Below are 18,265 nucleotides of genomic sequence, written 5' to 3'. Positions count from 1 at the left end.
AAAGATTTTGATTGTGCTCATCATCAAGATTTGCTAAACATGCCTTGGTATTTTTGTGTCCATAACATCAGGGTTAATATTAAGTTCCAAGAATCCCACTAGTGACCTTGCTACAAGTTGCGAGTCCTGCCTTCAGCACAACCTGTGCTTGTCTCCCAAAGAAATGCATCCTTTTTAGTTTCACTGTTTCCCCTAGAATAACAGCTTCCTCACATGAGATTCAAATTATTTGCTCTAGATCTAGACCAAGGCAAGAAAAGAACCCCATTTTTATCTCATCAAATAAAGAACCCAGGTCAAGCAGAAGCAATTCAGTCAACACCAGAGAGGGACAAATCTGATTTTTATTTATGCCTCAACATATGTTATGTTCTTAAAGGGGCTTTACACGTGCTTGCAACCCTGTCCCCAGGAAGGCTTCGCCTGGCAGTCAATCAAGGCAGAGAAAGCCTCTACCGTCGGGGCAGAGAAAGCCTCTACCGTCGGACTGTGAGTGACACACACACACCACCCCCCCCGCCACTTTGCCAGTGGGGCAAATGCCCGGATGCCGGCGAAGAGTGCTCAGGAAATGAGACTGTGGGAGGAACGTTAGCACACAAAAGCAGCTAACTGCAACACAACCCATTTTCTTTGGGTACCTTGGAGGGAGCGGGGTTTGGCCTGTAGGGTCCGCTCAGCCCTTCTCCCTCCTCGCCTTTTCCTCCCTGTGGTCCTGCTTCCCTGCTTCACCGTTCCCGAAAAAACAGCTTGTCATCGCGACGACCTCGGGCTCTGCTGGCTCCCCAGTGCAGCAGGCGCTGCTGCAGCCAGCTGGCCCTCATGCTCCCCGGGCACAGCCGCCGCCACCCTGCACCCAGCCGCAGCACAAGTCTGCTTGCACCAGCCACCACCGCCGCTGCCGCTGTTTCCTGGCTGCCCGCCGCACGAACCTGCCGCAGCTCGGCGGTGCTAGTGACCGGCCTGTCGCCGCCGCCTGCACCCAGCTGCAACCATCGCCCACAGCCGCCGCGCCCCGACCCTGAAAACCCGTGGCTACTCTAGGGGCTCGCCTGTGACCACGGCAGCCCGTTGTCCCCGACGGAAGGAACACGCAGTCTGCTACGGTTTGGAAATCATGCCCAGCCCACCACAGGAGCTACGGAGACGCGACGCGGTTGACAGCACACTCTGCCTGCTAAGCTGATGCCGACAGACCACCGGGGTTCTTGTGGTAACGCTGTCCCTGTCTTCTTTCTCCTTATCTCTTTTCCCCCTCTCTGCTCCTATTCCTATCCCCCTTAGTAGGAGCACTTAATCTTTTTTATCAATACACAGTTCTCGTTTAAACAGTGTCACGTTTGCACTTTATTTTTGTTCAAGAAATCCATCAGAAGAATCCTCCCTCTTTTATAGCAGAACAGGATGACACCCTTTACTGCATTTTCTCCTTTTTTTTTTTTTTTTTTTTCCTTACAAGTTTCCCCTCTATGTGCTCTCCTGCCTTTCCCAAAGAGCTCAGATCACTGCCTTTCTCTCTGAAATGTCTGGTCCTGCTCATCAACTGTCAGGACAACTCTCAGCTTGGAGAACAGTAAGAAAGAAGTCTTCTGTCACGTGCATGGCACGGGTGTCAGTTCTTCCCATCTGTTCACAGAATCACAGAATAGTTATGATCGGAAGCAACCTCTGGAGATCATTTAGTTCAACCCCCCTGCCATGGCAGGATCACCCAGAGCAGGTGACACAGGAACTCATCCAGGGGGATTTGGATTGTCTCCAGAGAGCGAGACTCCACATCCTCCCTGGGCAGCCTGTTCCAGTTGTCTGCCACCCTCAACACAAAGAAGTTCTTCCTCATGTTGAGGTGGAGCTTCTTATGTTTTATTTTATGGCCATTGCTACTTGTTCTGTCACTGGGCACCACTGAACAGTCTGGCACCATCCTCTTGGCACCTCCCTTTGAGATATTTGTATGCATTAATGATCCATTCTCAGTCTTCTCCAGACTATCCAGGTCCAGCTCCCACAGTCTCTCCTCGAAAGAGAAATGCTGCAGGCCACTCATCACCTTTGTAACTTCTGCAGGAACCTCTCCAGTAGCCCCTTGTCCTTCTTGGGCAGAACTGGACACAGCACTCCAGGTGTTCCTCACCAGGGACAAGTGGAAGCACAGGATGGCCTCCCTTGACTTCCTGGTCACAGTCTTCCTGATGGCCCCCAGGATCCCACTGGCCCTCCTGGCTAAGAGGACACACTACCAGCTCATGGACAGCTTGTCACCCACCAAGATTCCCAGGGCCTTTTCAGCAGAGCTGCTCTCCAGTAATTCAGCCTCCAAGCCTTTCTGGTTTATCTGGATTTATCTGGATTTATCTGGTTTATCTGGATTATCCCTCCCCAGGTGCAGGACCCTACACTTGCCCTTACTGAACCTAATTCCGTTTCTCTCCACCCAGTTCTCCAGGCTATCAAGGTCCTGCTGAATGGCAGCTCAGCCTTCAGGTATATCAGTCACTCCCTCCAGTTCTGTATCATCATCAAACCTGCTCAGGGCCCGTTCTATCCCTTCATCCAGGGCATTGATAAATAAGTTGAATAAGTATTGATGCCTGGGGAATGCCACTCACTACAGACCCCCAGCTGGATTCTCTTCCACTGTTCACAACCCTCTGCCATTCAGCCAGTTCTTGATCCATCTCAGTGTCCATTTATCTAACCCACATTGCCTGAGCATACCTACGAGGATGTTGCGGGAGACCGTATCAAAAGCCTTGATGAAGCTGAGGTAGACACCATCCACCGCTCTCCCCTCGTCAACCCATCCTGCCTTGCCATCATAGAAGGCTTTCAGATTGGTCCTAATGGATTGTTGAGGAATGTCATTTGAGTTGTGATTTTCCTTCACCTGCAGAAAATTTCTGTTTCTGTGTCTCTCTTGGATCAGGCTCCAGTCTAAGCCATGAATGTGCAGGTCATCTCCTCTCCTTATTCTTTTTCTTGGTCAGACAATACCTGCTGTGATGCCCAGCAGCCTGATGTCCCACAAGCCTCTCCATAGCTCCACAGTACATTTGTTTGCCTGACAGACATTTCAGCCATTCCCTGAACATCCTAAAGCTCTTCCACCAGTTATTCACTCACTCAGGTCTATAACCTCTCATATAAGATCTTCTCTCAAATTCAGGATGCAAACTTCAGACAGTTCCCCTGCCTTAAACATAAAAGAAACTAATCCAACAGCTCCTCCTGCACTCTAATGAGCAACTCAACTCCTTAATTAGTTTCTCTCATTTCTAAAGATCTGTCCTTTTATAGACCAAACTCTGCTAGTGAACCTGCTGATGTATTTTCCCCTTCAATTCACACCAACCTGCCTCTAGATCCCTTAGTCTGAAGTCCTATTCTGAGAAAACACAAGAAGAGGTACAAGAGCAGCATCCTTTGGGGAGCTCCTGCTATAACCTACCACTGCTCCCAAGCAGAAGAGATGTCCCTGGCAGTGGGAGATGCAGTGGTGACATTTTAAGACTTATTTTGACACCACCAGGTGAGACAATTAGAAAACATCCCCTAATTCTGCTTGCAGTAGGATTTTTCCATCCCCAGTTAAGATTCCTGCAGTGGCCAACAACCTGCTTGTACTATCCCTAATACCTGTCTGAGCTCTGAAGCAGCTTGGTTTGGGCATCAGGGTCTGCAGGCAACGGAGTCAAAAGGGAGAGAAACCACATAGCTCAGAATACCGGGGTGCCTTCTAGAAGAGAGCCTAAACAGAAGGAAAGGGCTGATGTTTCTACTACCTACTCTGATTTTCTGGGTTCTGTGCTGTATTGTGGACTGATCACTCTGAACTCTGAAACAACCTAAGCGGTGTGGTGCACCATGCAGGAGCAGTTACCCACTCTTCCTCTGTATCCATTTCATTTCTCTTAAGTGATAACCTGTATCCAAATCTTCCACCCCTTCCCAATTACAGAAACACTAAAAAAAGCCAGAATCAAAAGTTTTCCAGAAAAAAACAGAGATTTACAAAGACGCTTCACGAAACATCACGTACTGGTTTTCCAGCAAAGAAAATCAAACTTGCTCCATTGCACAGCTCGGACCAGGTACAGAAAGAACCCAGCTGCCATGAAAAAAGGCTGTTCCATGAGAAACTCGTACTTGTCTTGCTGAGTAAATGTGTAGCTAATGACGCAGTGACAGTGGGAAGAAAAAGGAAAGCCTCATCTTTATGAACCTCTGGAGAACTAGATCCCCATCCCTGCCAGCCCAGAGCTTCAGTGCAACACTGGATGAACCAGATAAGACAAAACCTTCAGAGGTGGCTGCTAATTCCAGGTTTGTTTTCCCAGTCCTACACCTGAGACACCGGGGATCCCACTGCATACATGCCATGGGCCCATCATTTTAATCAGTTTAACTTCTGGAATAATTCAACACTTTCACACTTTCTGGGGGAGAAGGGGTGGAATTAAACAAATAAACCCCTCCAAGGTCAGTCTACACTTGGCAATTTCTCTCTTGTTTTCTTCTGCCACAGCAGGACAGAGCTCTGCCCGCAGCCCCACTGGAGTGTTCCCCAAATAGATCTGTCATTTGATGGAAACTGTGGGCTGAAACAAGAGCATGAAGGGATCCCATAGAAAGGAGCAGGATTTCATATTCGGAGCAGGGTTTGGGGGCTCTGTAGCAAATGGAGCACACAGTTACTGGTGAGGATGAAAAGAAACACTGTTCCTCCACCAAACGAAGCAGGAGCTCTGCAGTACATGATGATGCAGTTACAGGCTGTATCCTGTTCCCAAGAACCAGAATTATGATGGCAGAATGGTTTTGGTTTATTATTGGGATGTTTTGTTTGTTTTTTTCAATATGAAGGGCGAAAAAGAATTGTTGAATTTTAACCACCTAATTCTATGAAGACTAAGAGAAGAGAGCAGGGAAAAGGTGAAGCCTTTAAAAGAAAGGCTGCACTGCAACATGAATAAGCATATATGAAGATCCTAATCTCCCCACCCCAGTCTGCCGATGAAGCTTCAGCTCCAGGCCCTCCACATGGGTCTCTGCTGACAGCCACAATGTCCCCAGCAAATGTCAACTCCTTTGCTGTACTTATACCCTGCTCTCTCCTCTAAGATCTCCATTCCAGGCTCAGCTGTGTGCTTTCAGAGGCAAAAATTCATCAGTCACCAGTCACACCCCAGTCATACCCTAGCTCACAAGGACAGGACAGATGCCTCTGTTGGCAATACCTTTTTAGGTATCCTATTCCAATCTGTGTCTCTTCTGAGCAACTCTCCATGCTGGACGTGGTGAGGGACCATGGGACCTTAATTGAGGGGCTTATGAGCTGGGCAGAAGTTCTCAGCCCACCTGTTGTGGCTCTAGCCAGGCTTACTCAGACAGAAAGCAGAGATCATTCATGCCACTGAGCACAACTTTCCACTCACTATAATCCTGTGTCAGGGGAGCTCAATGATGTGACAAACTAGGACAGGAGGTCAAGCTGTGTCCTGATCACAGCATGTGAGGGCACCCTGTAATTTCCAGCTGCACAGGGTACAGCTAGCTCCCCTCAAAAGAAAGCAGGTTATAAACAGCATTTTGTCCTTTATGACTTCTGCAAATCAGCATACAGAGTGCAGTTGCTTACCGAAAAGGAAAGCAACAGTCCTCCCCACCAACTGCTGCCTGCAACACATAAAAAATAAAACCAAATTATTTGGTGGATGTTCTAGTCTTGCAGGCAACTGTGTGGTAAGAGTTGCAAAAATGACATAAAGCTGGAAGACAGCTGAAAGGGAAGCTGATGACCAGGAACTGACAAGCAGGTAGCAGAGATATTAGTGGTCCTGTTCAAACTCCCCTATAAAGCCTTGTCCTTGTTCCCAAAAAGGCTTTTTCAGGGTATGAGGAGTACCAGGTACCAGGCTCCCTTTGCAGGGGTAGTCTGACACTGATCCTGATCTCCAGGTTGCCTTCACTGTTCAGTTTTCACTATTCCCACAGTCCAGCACAGAAGAACCTGAGACCACACACATGTACAGTTGATGCTATGCAAAAGGCAGGTGGAAATGCCAGGTGAGGCTTGCCCATCATCTGGTAAACCATGTGTATGATGCTACCTTGAAGACACACACACCCCACTCTGTCCACACAGTTTGCCTATTTCAGATTTTTTTACCCGCTTTTCTGAGGCAGTAAGGAATCCCTCTTCTGCTGCCTCCAAAACTCTGTGACGGGGCTCAGCTGTGTCACACTCTGGATCAGCTCCTCCCTGCAGCACAGCGAGCGCTCAGCTTTGCTTCATTGGCTATGCTCTCTGGGGGAAAAAGATTCAGAAACACAAGAGAAGAAATAAGTCAGTCTGAAGAAACTGACAGGTTTCTGAAGTGAGGGAAACTCTCTGAAAGATCTAAGTGAATAGCAAAGCTCATCCCAAGCACAAGCAGCAGAGGAAAATCACTTTACTATTCTCTTTAAACTCTGTGAAAGGAAAATATCTCATTTATCTAATAGAGCACAAAGCCATAAAGCAAGCTGGAAGTTAACACCAGGTTTGCAAGGCCACTGGTTTGTGTCAAACTCGACTAAAAAAGAAGTTTTCAATCCCAAGCCTCAGCTGTACTCACACTGGCTGCCAGCCATTAATCCAGCCCTCCAGGCAGCAGTGGGGAGAGCCCCTCACAGCTACACCTCCTGCTACAGGCAGAAATGCTCCAGGATCTCGGCCAGCACATGATGAACCTCCCACATCCGGATACAGGATTTCTCTGTAAGGTTCCCACTCACTTTGCCAGAGTGGCACCCAATTTCCTATCTGCTTGCTGTCAGGCTCCTCCACTGCCCTGCTCCCTCTCTGGCAAAGCCGCTCTCAGCTCAGGATTCGTGTCTTGAAACAGCTTCAGAAAAGACACGAGGGTCTGAGTGTCCAGGGGCCAAGCATCCTGAGTGTCACTATCCTGGGTGTGAGCATCCTTAACTTTGCCCAGAAGCTTCTTGAACACTGAATGTTCCTCTGCCTTGGCCAGACAGGCAGCCATACCCTACAGCAGAACAGAAATGCAGGAAGGTTTAGAGAGCAGAGTCAGCTGCCCTATACAGAAAGATACAACAAGCAGAACCCTGGAGTTTAGGTCAGGGGACAAAAAATTAAACTGAAAAAAAAAATAACCACACAGACAGACACCACTGAATGCAAACTCTGGCCTGTGGCCACCCACCCTGGGAAGCAGGGCAACAAGCCCTACTGCCAGTCCTTATCCATACAGCAAATCCCACAGACTGGAGCTGGTTCCAACACCAAATGTTTCTTCATGTCCAACTAGCCAAAGACCACTAAGTGTAAGAGACCTGATAAAGCATGAATTTAACACTGCTACTTTGGAAGGCAAAGCTAGGGCATTTCAAGTGGAACTTTCAGAAATCTCCATTCTCAATCACAATGGAATTCTGTCTCCTAGAGAAAACTCTGGAGAGGAGGCACGCCAACTCTGAGTGCCATGGGCTCTCAGCACACCTGGCAATGAAACCTGGAGCTCCAAAATCTGCTTCAGTGATCTGAAACAGCAACCAGAGGCAGACGTGCTTGGACAGTTATGGAAATAAGAGGCAAAGAAATAAGCTGGAATTCTTACTCCCATTTCCCCAGAGTCCTTTAATGCTGTAAATATTGTCCCTGAAGACACATGCTCCCCAGCTCTCCAGGAGAGATGCCAGCCTTTCAAAGCAGGTGGCCTTTATTGGAGACTGCAGGGATTCAATAAAGGTACCTCTGAAGTGGGAAGTTCAGCTCTGCTCCAGGGAGAATGGCCATTTTCTGCTGTCATTGTCATTTTTATTCTGATGATAAAAAGCCTGTATGCAACTGCTTGGGGCCGCACCAAGGGCTGGTGGACTGGCATTTCCTAGCAGATGTAAATGCTCACACATTAGGGCAGTGTGGCAGTGCAATGACCTATTGCAATGACCCCGCAGAAAGGAAACTGCAGCAGTCCCAGCTCTTCCCACTCACAGCAGTTTGCCTGCCGAACAGAGAGTGTGGATGTGCAGGGCTCTGGTGTAAAGAAAACACATATGTGCTGAAGAACAAATGCAAAGGTATTTTTTAAATTCAAACATTAATTTGTAATAAGACTTGATAACCAGATCATGTTCTCAAAGTTTACGTGCCTGGCCCCTTCCAGATCAAAATGAGCATGTAAAACACAAAATATCTCCAATCTCACCACCTTAAAGGTGTTCAGATCCTGCCAAATCCATATTTGCACTAATATGGATGAAAAGTAACATCCATTGTTGCAATATATTTTTCAATTTTAGGGGTTTTTAATTAAAACCAGTACAGCATTGCTACTCAGAGCCCCAGGTAACATCCCTTCCTCAGCGCATGGATTTGGTTAATAGAAATGAGTTTTCAATAACTGAAATATTCTGCTATTTATAGGCTCTTTCCAGAAGATATTTCCTTGGACATTTTGCTCAGTGGGAACAACAGCCTTTTAGCATTGTTATGAAAGAGCACACAGTATACTTCAGACTTACATTGAAGCACTAACAATTCCCAAAGATCCTGGAAAAAAAAGGAGAAATACTGATACCAGCAGGAATCCCAGCTTCCACTTAGTCATAATGTGCCCCCACATTACAGCCTGATCCATCAGGCTTCCACTGCCTGGCACACTGCAAAACTCTTCATGGCCAAGTTGGCACAAATTAGCATACATCCAACTTCCACATGGGAGGAAGAGACTGCCTTCTGCACCTGGAAACTACATCACCAAGACCTGGCCTACGTGTGGTCAGAGCTGTGCAGATTCCAGATTCCCAACAGATTCCATAGCACTCCAGAGGTTTGGTCCCCATTGAGGATATCAGTTCTGGTGGCCAAAACACTCCCACCTCAGCACCATGGAACACATCACACACCATGGAAGAGCCTTCCCCGTTCATCTCAAACATGCCCCGTTCATCTCCACAGCAGCCCCATGGCAAGTTCTGAACAGGAACCTCTGCAGGTTAAGGATCCAGAAGATAGGTCTCCTGTCTCCATGGCATCTCCACATCTTCCATGTTTTTCCAAAGACCTCAACCACATGCGCAAATAATGTAGACCCCCCCTGAGCAATGTGCAGTGGCCCATAACTGAGATTAAAGAGGGATGTGAGGAGAAAGGGAGGGCACGCAGCACAGTCATTAGCCCAGCTGGCCATTAACTCTACTCTGCAGGTGGGTGAGCATGGTTATGGCTTTTCATGCCTTATCCATGCTCCTGCTCCCACCATGAGAGCACATCCCAGCAAAAAGCCACTTTATTGACTATTTCTGAGTGATCTCCTTCAAGTATCAGCTTTAGAGTGAATGCAAGCATCCAGAGGGTGGTGGGTAGGGATCTGCAAGAGACAAATTGGGAAGCACCTGTTCAGGGTGGCAGAAAAAGCAGATTCCCTTCAGATCTGAGGGACACTTAGGTACACTGCAGGATGTTGGGCACTGTGGGGAAACTTCCACAGCCATAATCATCAGTCCTCTGTAAATGCACACTGCTTTGGGTTTTGATGTACAGAAGGTGATGACAATATAAAAAAGTGATTGGAAACCTGCAGGGTGAGGGACTGTTTCACTGCTGGCTCTTCTGTGGCTCTGTGGTTATCCAGCCTTTGGAAGCTGAGCTGCACTGTTCCACAGGCTGCTGCTGCTCACAGGGTCAGTGGCATGGACAACCCCAGGACTGGCTGCACACACCTCTCCCTCAGAGAAGCCCCCTGGCTGTGACCCCACCATTAAGTCAATCAACCATCAGTCAACTACTGTATTGTGCATACAATAATCAGAGAAAAACTATGTTCATGTTTTTCCTTCAGAAACCTAAAGGGATTTTTTTTTCAAGCCTGCATCTATACATGACTCTTGAGGGAGACCCCAGGAAGGCTCTGTGGAAAACACTGATCCCCTGCTTGGTCCACACAACAAGAACAAAAGCTCAACCCAAACTTGTACAAAAATACACCAGAACAGAGGAAAAAAAAAAGTTCTCTAGCTCTGCCACCAGGAAAAAAAACAAACCCAAATCCTCACAAGCTCTCGCTCCTAATAAGGATGCAGAAGATAACAGGAAACTTCTTTCTTCTGCCTCATCCAGAAATCCCTGCAGCTGCAAATGAAGGGCAACAATGACTGGACAGGCCCACAGGCAATGGAAATGATCCACAAACACAGTGACATTTATTCTACTTGGGAGAATCAACACTCCCCCACTTCATCTGAACCTGGTAGTAGAGGGAACAAATGAGCTGTGCAATAATTTGAATTGAGTTTCTCTAAGAGAGCACAGGAAGATAAGACTTGACAGTGGCAAAGCTCTTCTGTGCTTCCCTAAATTACTGCAATTTCAGTCTTGCTCTCCTTTCCAAGCAGGTCTCATCCAAGGCAAAACCAAATTAGATAGGAATAGTTTATGTGAAATATACAGAGAAACTATAAAACAGAAACAACCCCAAAAATCACATCTTCCTAAACTGAAAAGCAATTCATCTGTATTTTTCAGTCTGGGGAGCAGAACAGAATATCAAACTCAGAGAGAAGCAATAGTTCTCACAAAAGCCAGCCCTGCACCACAAACCTTGTTGGGGAAGAACCCCACAACCAAATGAGTCTTCACTGGAGGTAGGAGGAAATAGGCAGGAACAGTAGAGGGGAGCAGACCAGAGTGCTGCACAGAACAAGATATCATGCAGGGATGAGTTCACCAGCAAAGGAAAATAAATAGAGAGGCATCCAAAGCCAAATTCCACTAAAACCACGGGAGCCTGAACACCAGGAGAACCTTGGTGCCAATAGGCAGGCTGACAAAACTCCCCAAAACTTTACTGCCCAAAATAACCGGTGCTTTCCTAGAGAGATCAGCTGCTTCCAAAAGGGTCCCAAGAGAATAATCCTGAGGAATGGGAGATCTCCCCTGCAGCAAGGCAAGCACACCCAGCAAAAATGCTTTCTACATAGAAACAGTGTCTCACCGGCTTCCAGACACACTTTCACTTGCCCCAAAGCACTCGAGACTTCAAACAAATGACTAGTGAAAGAATACTAAGAAAGGGAGGGGGAAAAATGAGAGAAAAAAATCCATTGACATCTACCACTGGCACAACCTTAGCCTGAGTTACACATCCCAGTTCGGCTCTTTGGAGCTGAACTTGCACTTCAAGCATGACTTTAAAAATACACCGCTGTGCTTCCTCCCAAAGAAACACTAGGCTCTTGTGGGGGAAAGCTGCTCTGTGTGCTGGAAACAGACTCAGTGCTAAGGTCCACAGGTCCTGCTGGTCCCAGAGGAGAGCTCAGAGAGGGATAGATCTGGCTGAGCCCTTACTTAAAACAGGCTGCAGCCTGTTCTCCCACTGCCCTGGGGCTGACACTTTTCATGCTTGTCACAGTTGAAAAGTGATTTTTCAGGAAACCTTAAAGAAAATCCATTTCTCATTTATTCAGCACTTATTTATAGCTGCAGAAAAATTGCCCAGCTACCACTGTGCGGTCAGACACCCAAACTGGCTCTGAGCTCCACAACCTCTCCCTTGGCTCCTGCTGTAACAGCTCATTTGGGAGCACAAAAGGCCAGGAATGGATCTGTAAACCTCCCCTAATGGGTCTGAAGTGGTGAAGGAACACAAAACGGCAGCGATGGCAAAGCAATAGCAAATAGGGCTGTTGTGCAGTGCAGAAGCTGTAGCTCACCTGCCTGGGCACTCCACCAGCACAGCTCTGCCCTCCACATTTAAGGGCTCAGCAGAAAACAATCTTGCACTCCCCAACTCAAGGTGAAGCGATACGCAGAATAAATAAATAGACTCCACAACCTGGGGTAGTTATGAAGTGGGTATGTATGTCAGCGCCCGGCACAAGTGAGATAGCTTTCCAAAACTTGTGCCCCGAGCCTCAGTCTGACCCACACTTTTATTCTTAAAGACGTTCCATATGCAATACATTGCACAACTTTTTCATGCGTATTCAACCCCTGGCCCCGCCTGTCCTCGCTTCTCATGCTAAGTAAGTCCACGCCCTTCTGGGCATGCGTGGTTTGCTGTGGTGGTCGTACGGGGGTCTCTTGGTGGTCCTGAGGCTGAAGATTGTGGTCTTCCTCATGATTGAACTTTTGAACTTTTCCTCTCTGCGCGTGCGCTTTTGGTCCTTTGGTGCTTATCTGAGTACGTCAGTCTTGATAGGCTTGGAGACAGAGGAGCTTCTTTATCTGGGTTCTTTGCTTCTTCTGGTATTGTTCTTTATGCAAGAAGCTTCAGAAATTTGCATTTTCCTATGCCCTTTGTACTAGGCAGAGGTTTCTTAAGTAAAAGGTTGAAAATTCAACACATAACTCTACAAGCTAAATTATAAATGCTTAATTCATTTTGTTAACCTAACTCTAAAAATCTGTTTCAAAGGGAATTCTCCTCCCTGCTGTCACAAGTTTGTTTGTTTTTTTTTTTTTTCTAATAAAGATGTAGTCTTGGGCTTTTATAAGCAGAATACCACAATGGTAAAAACATACCATGTCCTGTGATCACACTGCTACTGGAGGGACTTGAATCCAGACAGCTTCCAGCCATCAACTACATGGGAACTTAGAGAGCATGGCAGCCCCCAGCCTACGGAACAGCACTGCTCAGCTACCAAAGGTTGAATAACCAGGGAGCCACGGAAGAGCCAGAAGTGAAACAGTAATACATTTTCCCCTTCAGAAAGGCATGCAGGACAGTTCATGCAGCTTGGTATGAAAAATGCTCTACCAGAAATGGCTGGGCTGAGAACAGCAAGCACAGTCCCATCCTTGCTCTACTCTGGCTACACAGCTTTTCTGCAGACCCTGCCACTGCACATCAGTGTGCAGCCAGCACGAGTGCCCACCTAGACTCACCACAATCATTCACAGGCTCTGTCTCCTCCTGCTCCACAGCCACACCAGTACAGACATCACATTCTGCTTCTGGGACAATGGGTGGCATCTGGCTACCACAGCTCAGAGCCCAGAGAACCCTTCAGCATACGCCCAGCAGCAGACTCAGTTAACCCTTCCAACAGGAATGGAGCATCCTTTACCAACTCTGACTGCTCTTAAAGCAGCACGTTGGCAGGAGAAGCACCATGGGGCAGCACCCAGCTCCCCCTGTCACGCCCTGTCCCACTCCTTCCTCAGCAGCTCTACTGTACAGAGAGCAGCAGATGCTTCACAGCAAGACACTGCCAAGGGCTCGGGAAATCTATTTTGGGATCTCATATGTCAGCCATTTACAAGTCGATACAACTCCTGAAGCAAATGCCAAAAACAGGAGGAGAGAAAGCTGTGCTGGAGCTCTTCTACAACACAAGGATGTCTTCAGGGCAGGACATACTTCTTTACCTGCATGCCTGAACAACTTGCACTTACACATGCTTCTCTCTAGGGTGTTGCTCAGGTAAGCCCTTCAAACAACCAGGATCCAGTTTCCCATGAAACAGTTTCCTAAACAAGGCACAAAATATTACAGCCCTTAGCAGGGTGAAGAAATTGCATGATTTATGGAAGTAAATATACCTACCTCCTTTTGAAGATTTCTCTGCACTCTTCAAGTCTTTTCAGCACAACCTGGGCATCAGAAAGAGCCTCAGAGAAAACATTTTCAGATTAAGCAAAGAAATCCATTTTATAGCTTTTGCTCTCTGCTGCTGTGCGAGAGAAACAAGATGAGTTATTTGCTAATTGAATGGATTCGCAGAAAGCATGATGTGATTGAAAGGCATCAGTTTGTAATCAGCACATTGACTATAAAAGGAAAACTGTGATTTAAAAATCCCTTCTGAAGACATCACACAGCCTGGAGGGAAAACCAACAGTTTATTTAACACCAGTTATAAACTGAACATTTATTTTAAACCCAGTACAGCCTCTGTTTTCCTCCCATGCTGAACAGGAGTTTAAAGGATAAGGTAGCATTAGCAAGCAACTCTATTCACTTGCTGTTAGACAGATTGTCTAAACAGCCCTATGTCCTGCAGTCACATAAATCCCACTGCATGGCAATCACATGCCTGGGCAATAAAAGTTTTGCTCACTACAGCTCTGGCAAAACAATGAGTATGAAGCAACTACAAAAGCCAAAGGAAGAAAATCTCTGCAAAACAGGGGGATATGTTGCTGTTGCTCCCAACCCAGGGCAAACTAAAAAAATTAAATAGAGAGTAAAAATACCCCAAAACAGGCAAATGTGAGCCAACATGTTGGAAATAAGAGGCAATGCTGTGTCCAGACCCATGACATCTCACCTAAGTCCCTTGATTGCCCTTTCCCCTCTGGCAGCTCAGCAAGCTCCTCATCCATACAGCCACTCTACTCAGCATGGGCAGGCTGGTCAGGGCCAGAGCCTGAATCCTCCTGGAGGGACCTGGAGTCACTCGACATTGTGTCCTGATGAACCCAGGTATGACTCACGGTAAGTTCCTGGCCAGGAGGAGAAACACTTTCTTCCATTTCTGCTTCTATAGGGTAAAGGAGAAACTCTCTGAGTGAGGATGATAAATGTTTTTTCTTCATCAGGTCTTCCAGACTGGGGCAGGTAATTAGCTGCAGCTTGGTTTCCAGATGAATCTGCTTCCTGGCTGGAGACTCCTTTCGCTACCTGGTCCTGAGCAGAACAACTTATAAGATCCCTGAGGAGGTTTTTGCAACGAACAGCCACATCAAACATCTGCAGACTACCTGCCACAGTTATCGCTGTGAAATTTTCTTTCATGAAATTGTGTTTCCCCAGTGGGAGTTTGCCACTGTACATAATCTCAAGTAAGACTGGAAACTTCTCAGATTTTACCACAGAAGCATCAATGGGAGATGGTGTCTGTGCTGTCCAACATGGATTTACACAGCAGGCTGGCAGGAACTAAAACCACCTTGTGCACTCTAAAATGCACATTCCCAATGAAGATAGTGCAGTCACAGAAGTGCTGCTCCTTGCAGAGAGTGTACAACTGGGGCAGCAGTTGCCAGCCATAACTGGGATGCTCCTACTGGCCTCCTCTTGCCTTAGTCTCCACACTGCTTTCACAAAGCCCAAATAATGAAAAGGAAATGGGTCCTGGAAGCATTTCTCTCTACAAGACAGAAAGAAGTAATAAGAAAATTACTTTTCAGTTTACATGTTTTAGTAGTCTACTATGCTTCAATTCTTTGGTTACAGCAAGATCCTCATTCTGAACTTACACTCCTCAAATTCAGCAACTTACTCTGACACCGGAAGAGTCTAGATAGTGTTCAAATGAGCAGATATGGACTGAGTACTGAGTCCTAGGAGCTATAAAAAGGGAGTAGAGGCTCCCTGATATGCCACACATCTCATGGAGGTGTGAGTGCCCATCAGATCAGGCACTGCAGTGCCAGGCTGTGCCTGCAGCCAGGGGCTGGAGCTGATGCTGAATTCACCAGCTGGTTTCTGAAAGGGCAGGTGGGGAAGCTGTTCTGGCACGTGTCTGACCACCGGTGTTCTCTGAGCCAGCTAGCAGCGGAGGGCTGGAGATGGGTCAGCAACAACACCCCGAGGGATCTGCAAGACGCATGGGGAAACCCTCTGGGAGCTCAATGATGGTGTGGTCAAGTGGCACAGCAACAAGGAAGGGACGGGTACAGCTGAAGTGCCAAAACTGAAGACATTAATTAAATAAATAAAAGGGCGCAAACAAGGGTGCAAAACAAAACATAAAGAGGCTGCTTCAGAAAACCCCGAAGCAGAGCTGACATGCGTATATGTAGTTTCTCATGGAATATAGTTTCTCAGAATGTTCTAGAAGCCTTCTGGCCAATCATGGGCTGTTGATCTGCAAGGCCACTCCCGACTGATCCCAGAGTCTTTTGCGTGTCCTTTGCTCCTCAACATAAGCTGCCTGGATGTCATCAGTTGTGTCTTTGTCTTTCTTGACACCTGATGTTGGTTGTCTGGGGTGTGTCTGTGTGGCCAGTCCCTAGCCCATCCCCTCCAGGACAAGATTGCACAACTCCCCCCTCTTTCATTTAAAATTAAAAGTATAACAATTACAGTAAAAATAAGAGCCTTATTTTAGCTAAAATGACACTCTACTTAATGGACATTACAATCAATTTAACTAAACTTGTGAAAAATATGTAGAATACTGTAAATAAACTTTACAACTAAACAGGTGGGTTCATCCTGCAAAGTTAAATAAATAAACAAATGGGTCAACTGGTCTAACTCCAATGGTCGCACTGGGTCAACTGGACTAACTCCGAGGGTCGCCCAAATAAATAAAATAACTAAACAAGTGGGTCAACTGGCCTAACTCTGAGGGTCACCCACATAACTAAACAGGAAATAACAGCAATCTCTGCAACATGAATTATAACAAAAATGGAGAACAGCCAATTTTATATAATAGGAAAGTGGGGATAGGGTTGAGGGCTGACAGAAAGTAGGTTAGGGTAGAATCCAGGTCAGCATGGCCAGTGCTGTCCTGGGTAGGGGACAGAAAAGGAGGGGAGATGCCAGATGGCAAGTGGCTCGCCTGTGCTCTACAGCAGGTTCCATCTCCCATTCTGTTCTCAGGGTCAGTAGGTTCAGGGACACAGGGGGCAGAATGCGAAAACTGGGAAAGGAAGTCTGTTAAATATTGTACAATCAAAATTAAAATTTAAATTATTGTTACCCTATTGAAACGAAAAATAATCTCTTAGCATCCTGACAATGTTGCAAAACAACAACACAATAAATGCATCTGAAAAGAAATTAATTGTTTAAATTTAAGAAAAATTCTAGAGGGGAGTGGGGGTTGATTATTCTGATCTTAAAGTGTTGATGTAATGGTTTTAGGGTCTTCTTTGGCAGCTTTTAAAAGAAAGCAAGACTTAAAATTGAAAGCTTACATCCCCCCTCTTCTCTGCTGGTCCTCACGAAACCTTGCTCCCGAGTACCAAAGCCCACAGTGTTCTAGGGCCTCACGTTGGTAGTCTCTCTGCACCGTCCTCAATACCCCACATTTGCTGGGGCGTCAACGCTCTTCAGTGCCCCACGCTGGGTGCCTGCATTCTCCACCACTTGTTGTGGCCCGTCTCCAGCCGCTCTGCTGCTAGCCAGGTCAGAGAGATCACCGGCGGTCGGATGCGTGCCGCAACAGGAAGCAGGGCATGAAGACCGGTTCAGATCATCTACCAAACACAGAGGAGAATCTGAGGTGTTAGTTGGAACCTGCAAAGCGCTAAGTGATTTGGGACCAGTTCATTTTCTCCCCCAGATCAATGGTAAGATGAGCAGGGCCATGTGAACATTAAAGACAGGGCTCTGCTTGCAGCCCAAGGCCTTCAGCACCCCCTTCTCAGCACACCATGGTCTCCGCTCGTTGATTTATGAGTCTTTCCCCTAAAATGTAATTTTTGGGAGAAGTCCATAATCCTAATCCTATGTACCAGAGCCCCTCTTTAACCTCCACCCCTCCCCACCCTATTGCAGGAGGGAGAACAGATAGGACATCTGCTAACAGAATTTTTACCAGTGGGTCATCTGGAGTTTTTATCTAAGATAGAGAAGATAAAGATGTTACTGCCTTGTCCACACACTAGGATGCCTAACACTGGCATGTTAGGCAAAACAGAACAGTATGAGCATTAGAGAAAGAGCACCTGGATGGTCATGAATTACATGGCCTTCAACACTTAACATCTTTGCACTCAGCCTCCTGCTCTCTTGTAGATAACAGGACTAGTATAGCCTATCACCAGGATATGAGCTTTAACAAGCCAATGTACCAATCTCAAAGCTCTGCCTCACATGAAATTGGGCTCAGAGCAACTCCCAGCTTGTACCAAATCACATCATAAGCAAACGCTGGGTGCAGGCTGAGCTGACGTCTCACTTCTCCAAGGCACCACCTCCTCTGGAGCTCAGTTTTTGTGGGAAGCAGGACTTCCTGTCCACAGGCAGGCAGGACCCCAGCCATCCTTCTGCATGGCACTGCCTGTGGTGGCTGTGGAAAGACAGAGAATAGAAGAATAGAAGAGAGTAGAGACATCACCTCATCCCAGAGCTACAGAAGGCTGAACAACAATGTTAGTAGATACCAGAAATGCAGGAGAGCTCTCCTGTGAAGCCAAGAGCTCCCTCAGGCTTTAGAGATGAAGTGCTATGAAACTTGTTTTTCAAGCACCAGGAGAAGATCACAGATGGTTTTGACATCACCTCAAAGCAGAGGTGTTATGCTCCACAGTACTTTTGAGTACTTCTGAAGCAAGAGCACAGGGTTGGTGGGTCCT

General features: G+C 46.9%; 1 protein-coding gene across 1 annotated transcript in view; it reads right to left on the bottom strand.

Annotated features, from left to right (window-relative positions):
* The window catches only part of ZBTB40 (zinc finger and BTB domain containing 40), a 49,547-nt gene that overhangs the window by 15,771 nt on the left and 15,511 nt on the right, over positions 1–18,265 (bottom strand). Inside the window, 7 exon segments of the mRNA XM_053963185.1 lie at positions 6,170–6,213; positions 6,216–6,279; positions 6,783–7,031; positions 13,553–13,683; positions 14,281–14,501; positions 14,503–14,837; positions 14,839–15,004. Coding sequence (XP_053819160.1) covers positions 6,170–6,213; positions 6,216–6,279; positions 6,783–7,031; positions 13,553–13,683; positions 14,281–14,501; positions 14,503–14,837; positions 14,839–15,004 — 1,210 coding nt within the window.

This window comes from Vidua chalybeata, chromosome 22 (assembly GCF_026979565.1).
Source record: "Vidua chalybeata isolate OUT-0048 chromosome 22, bVidCha1 merged haplotype, whole genome shotgun sequence".
Taxonomy (NCBI): Eukaryota; Metazoa; Chordata; class Aves; order Passeriformes; family Viduidae; genus Vidua; species Vidua chalybeata.
Note: the sequence above shows the minus strand (reverse complement) of the source record. Positions and strands in the feature narration are given on the sequence as shown.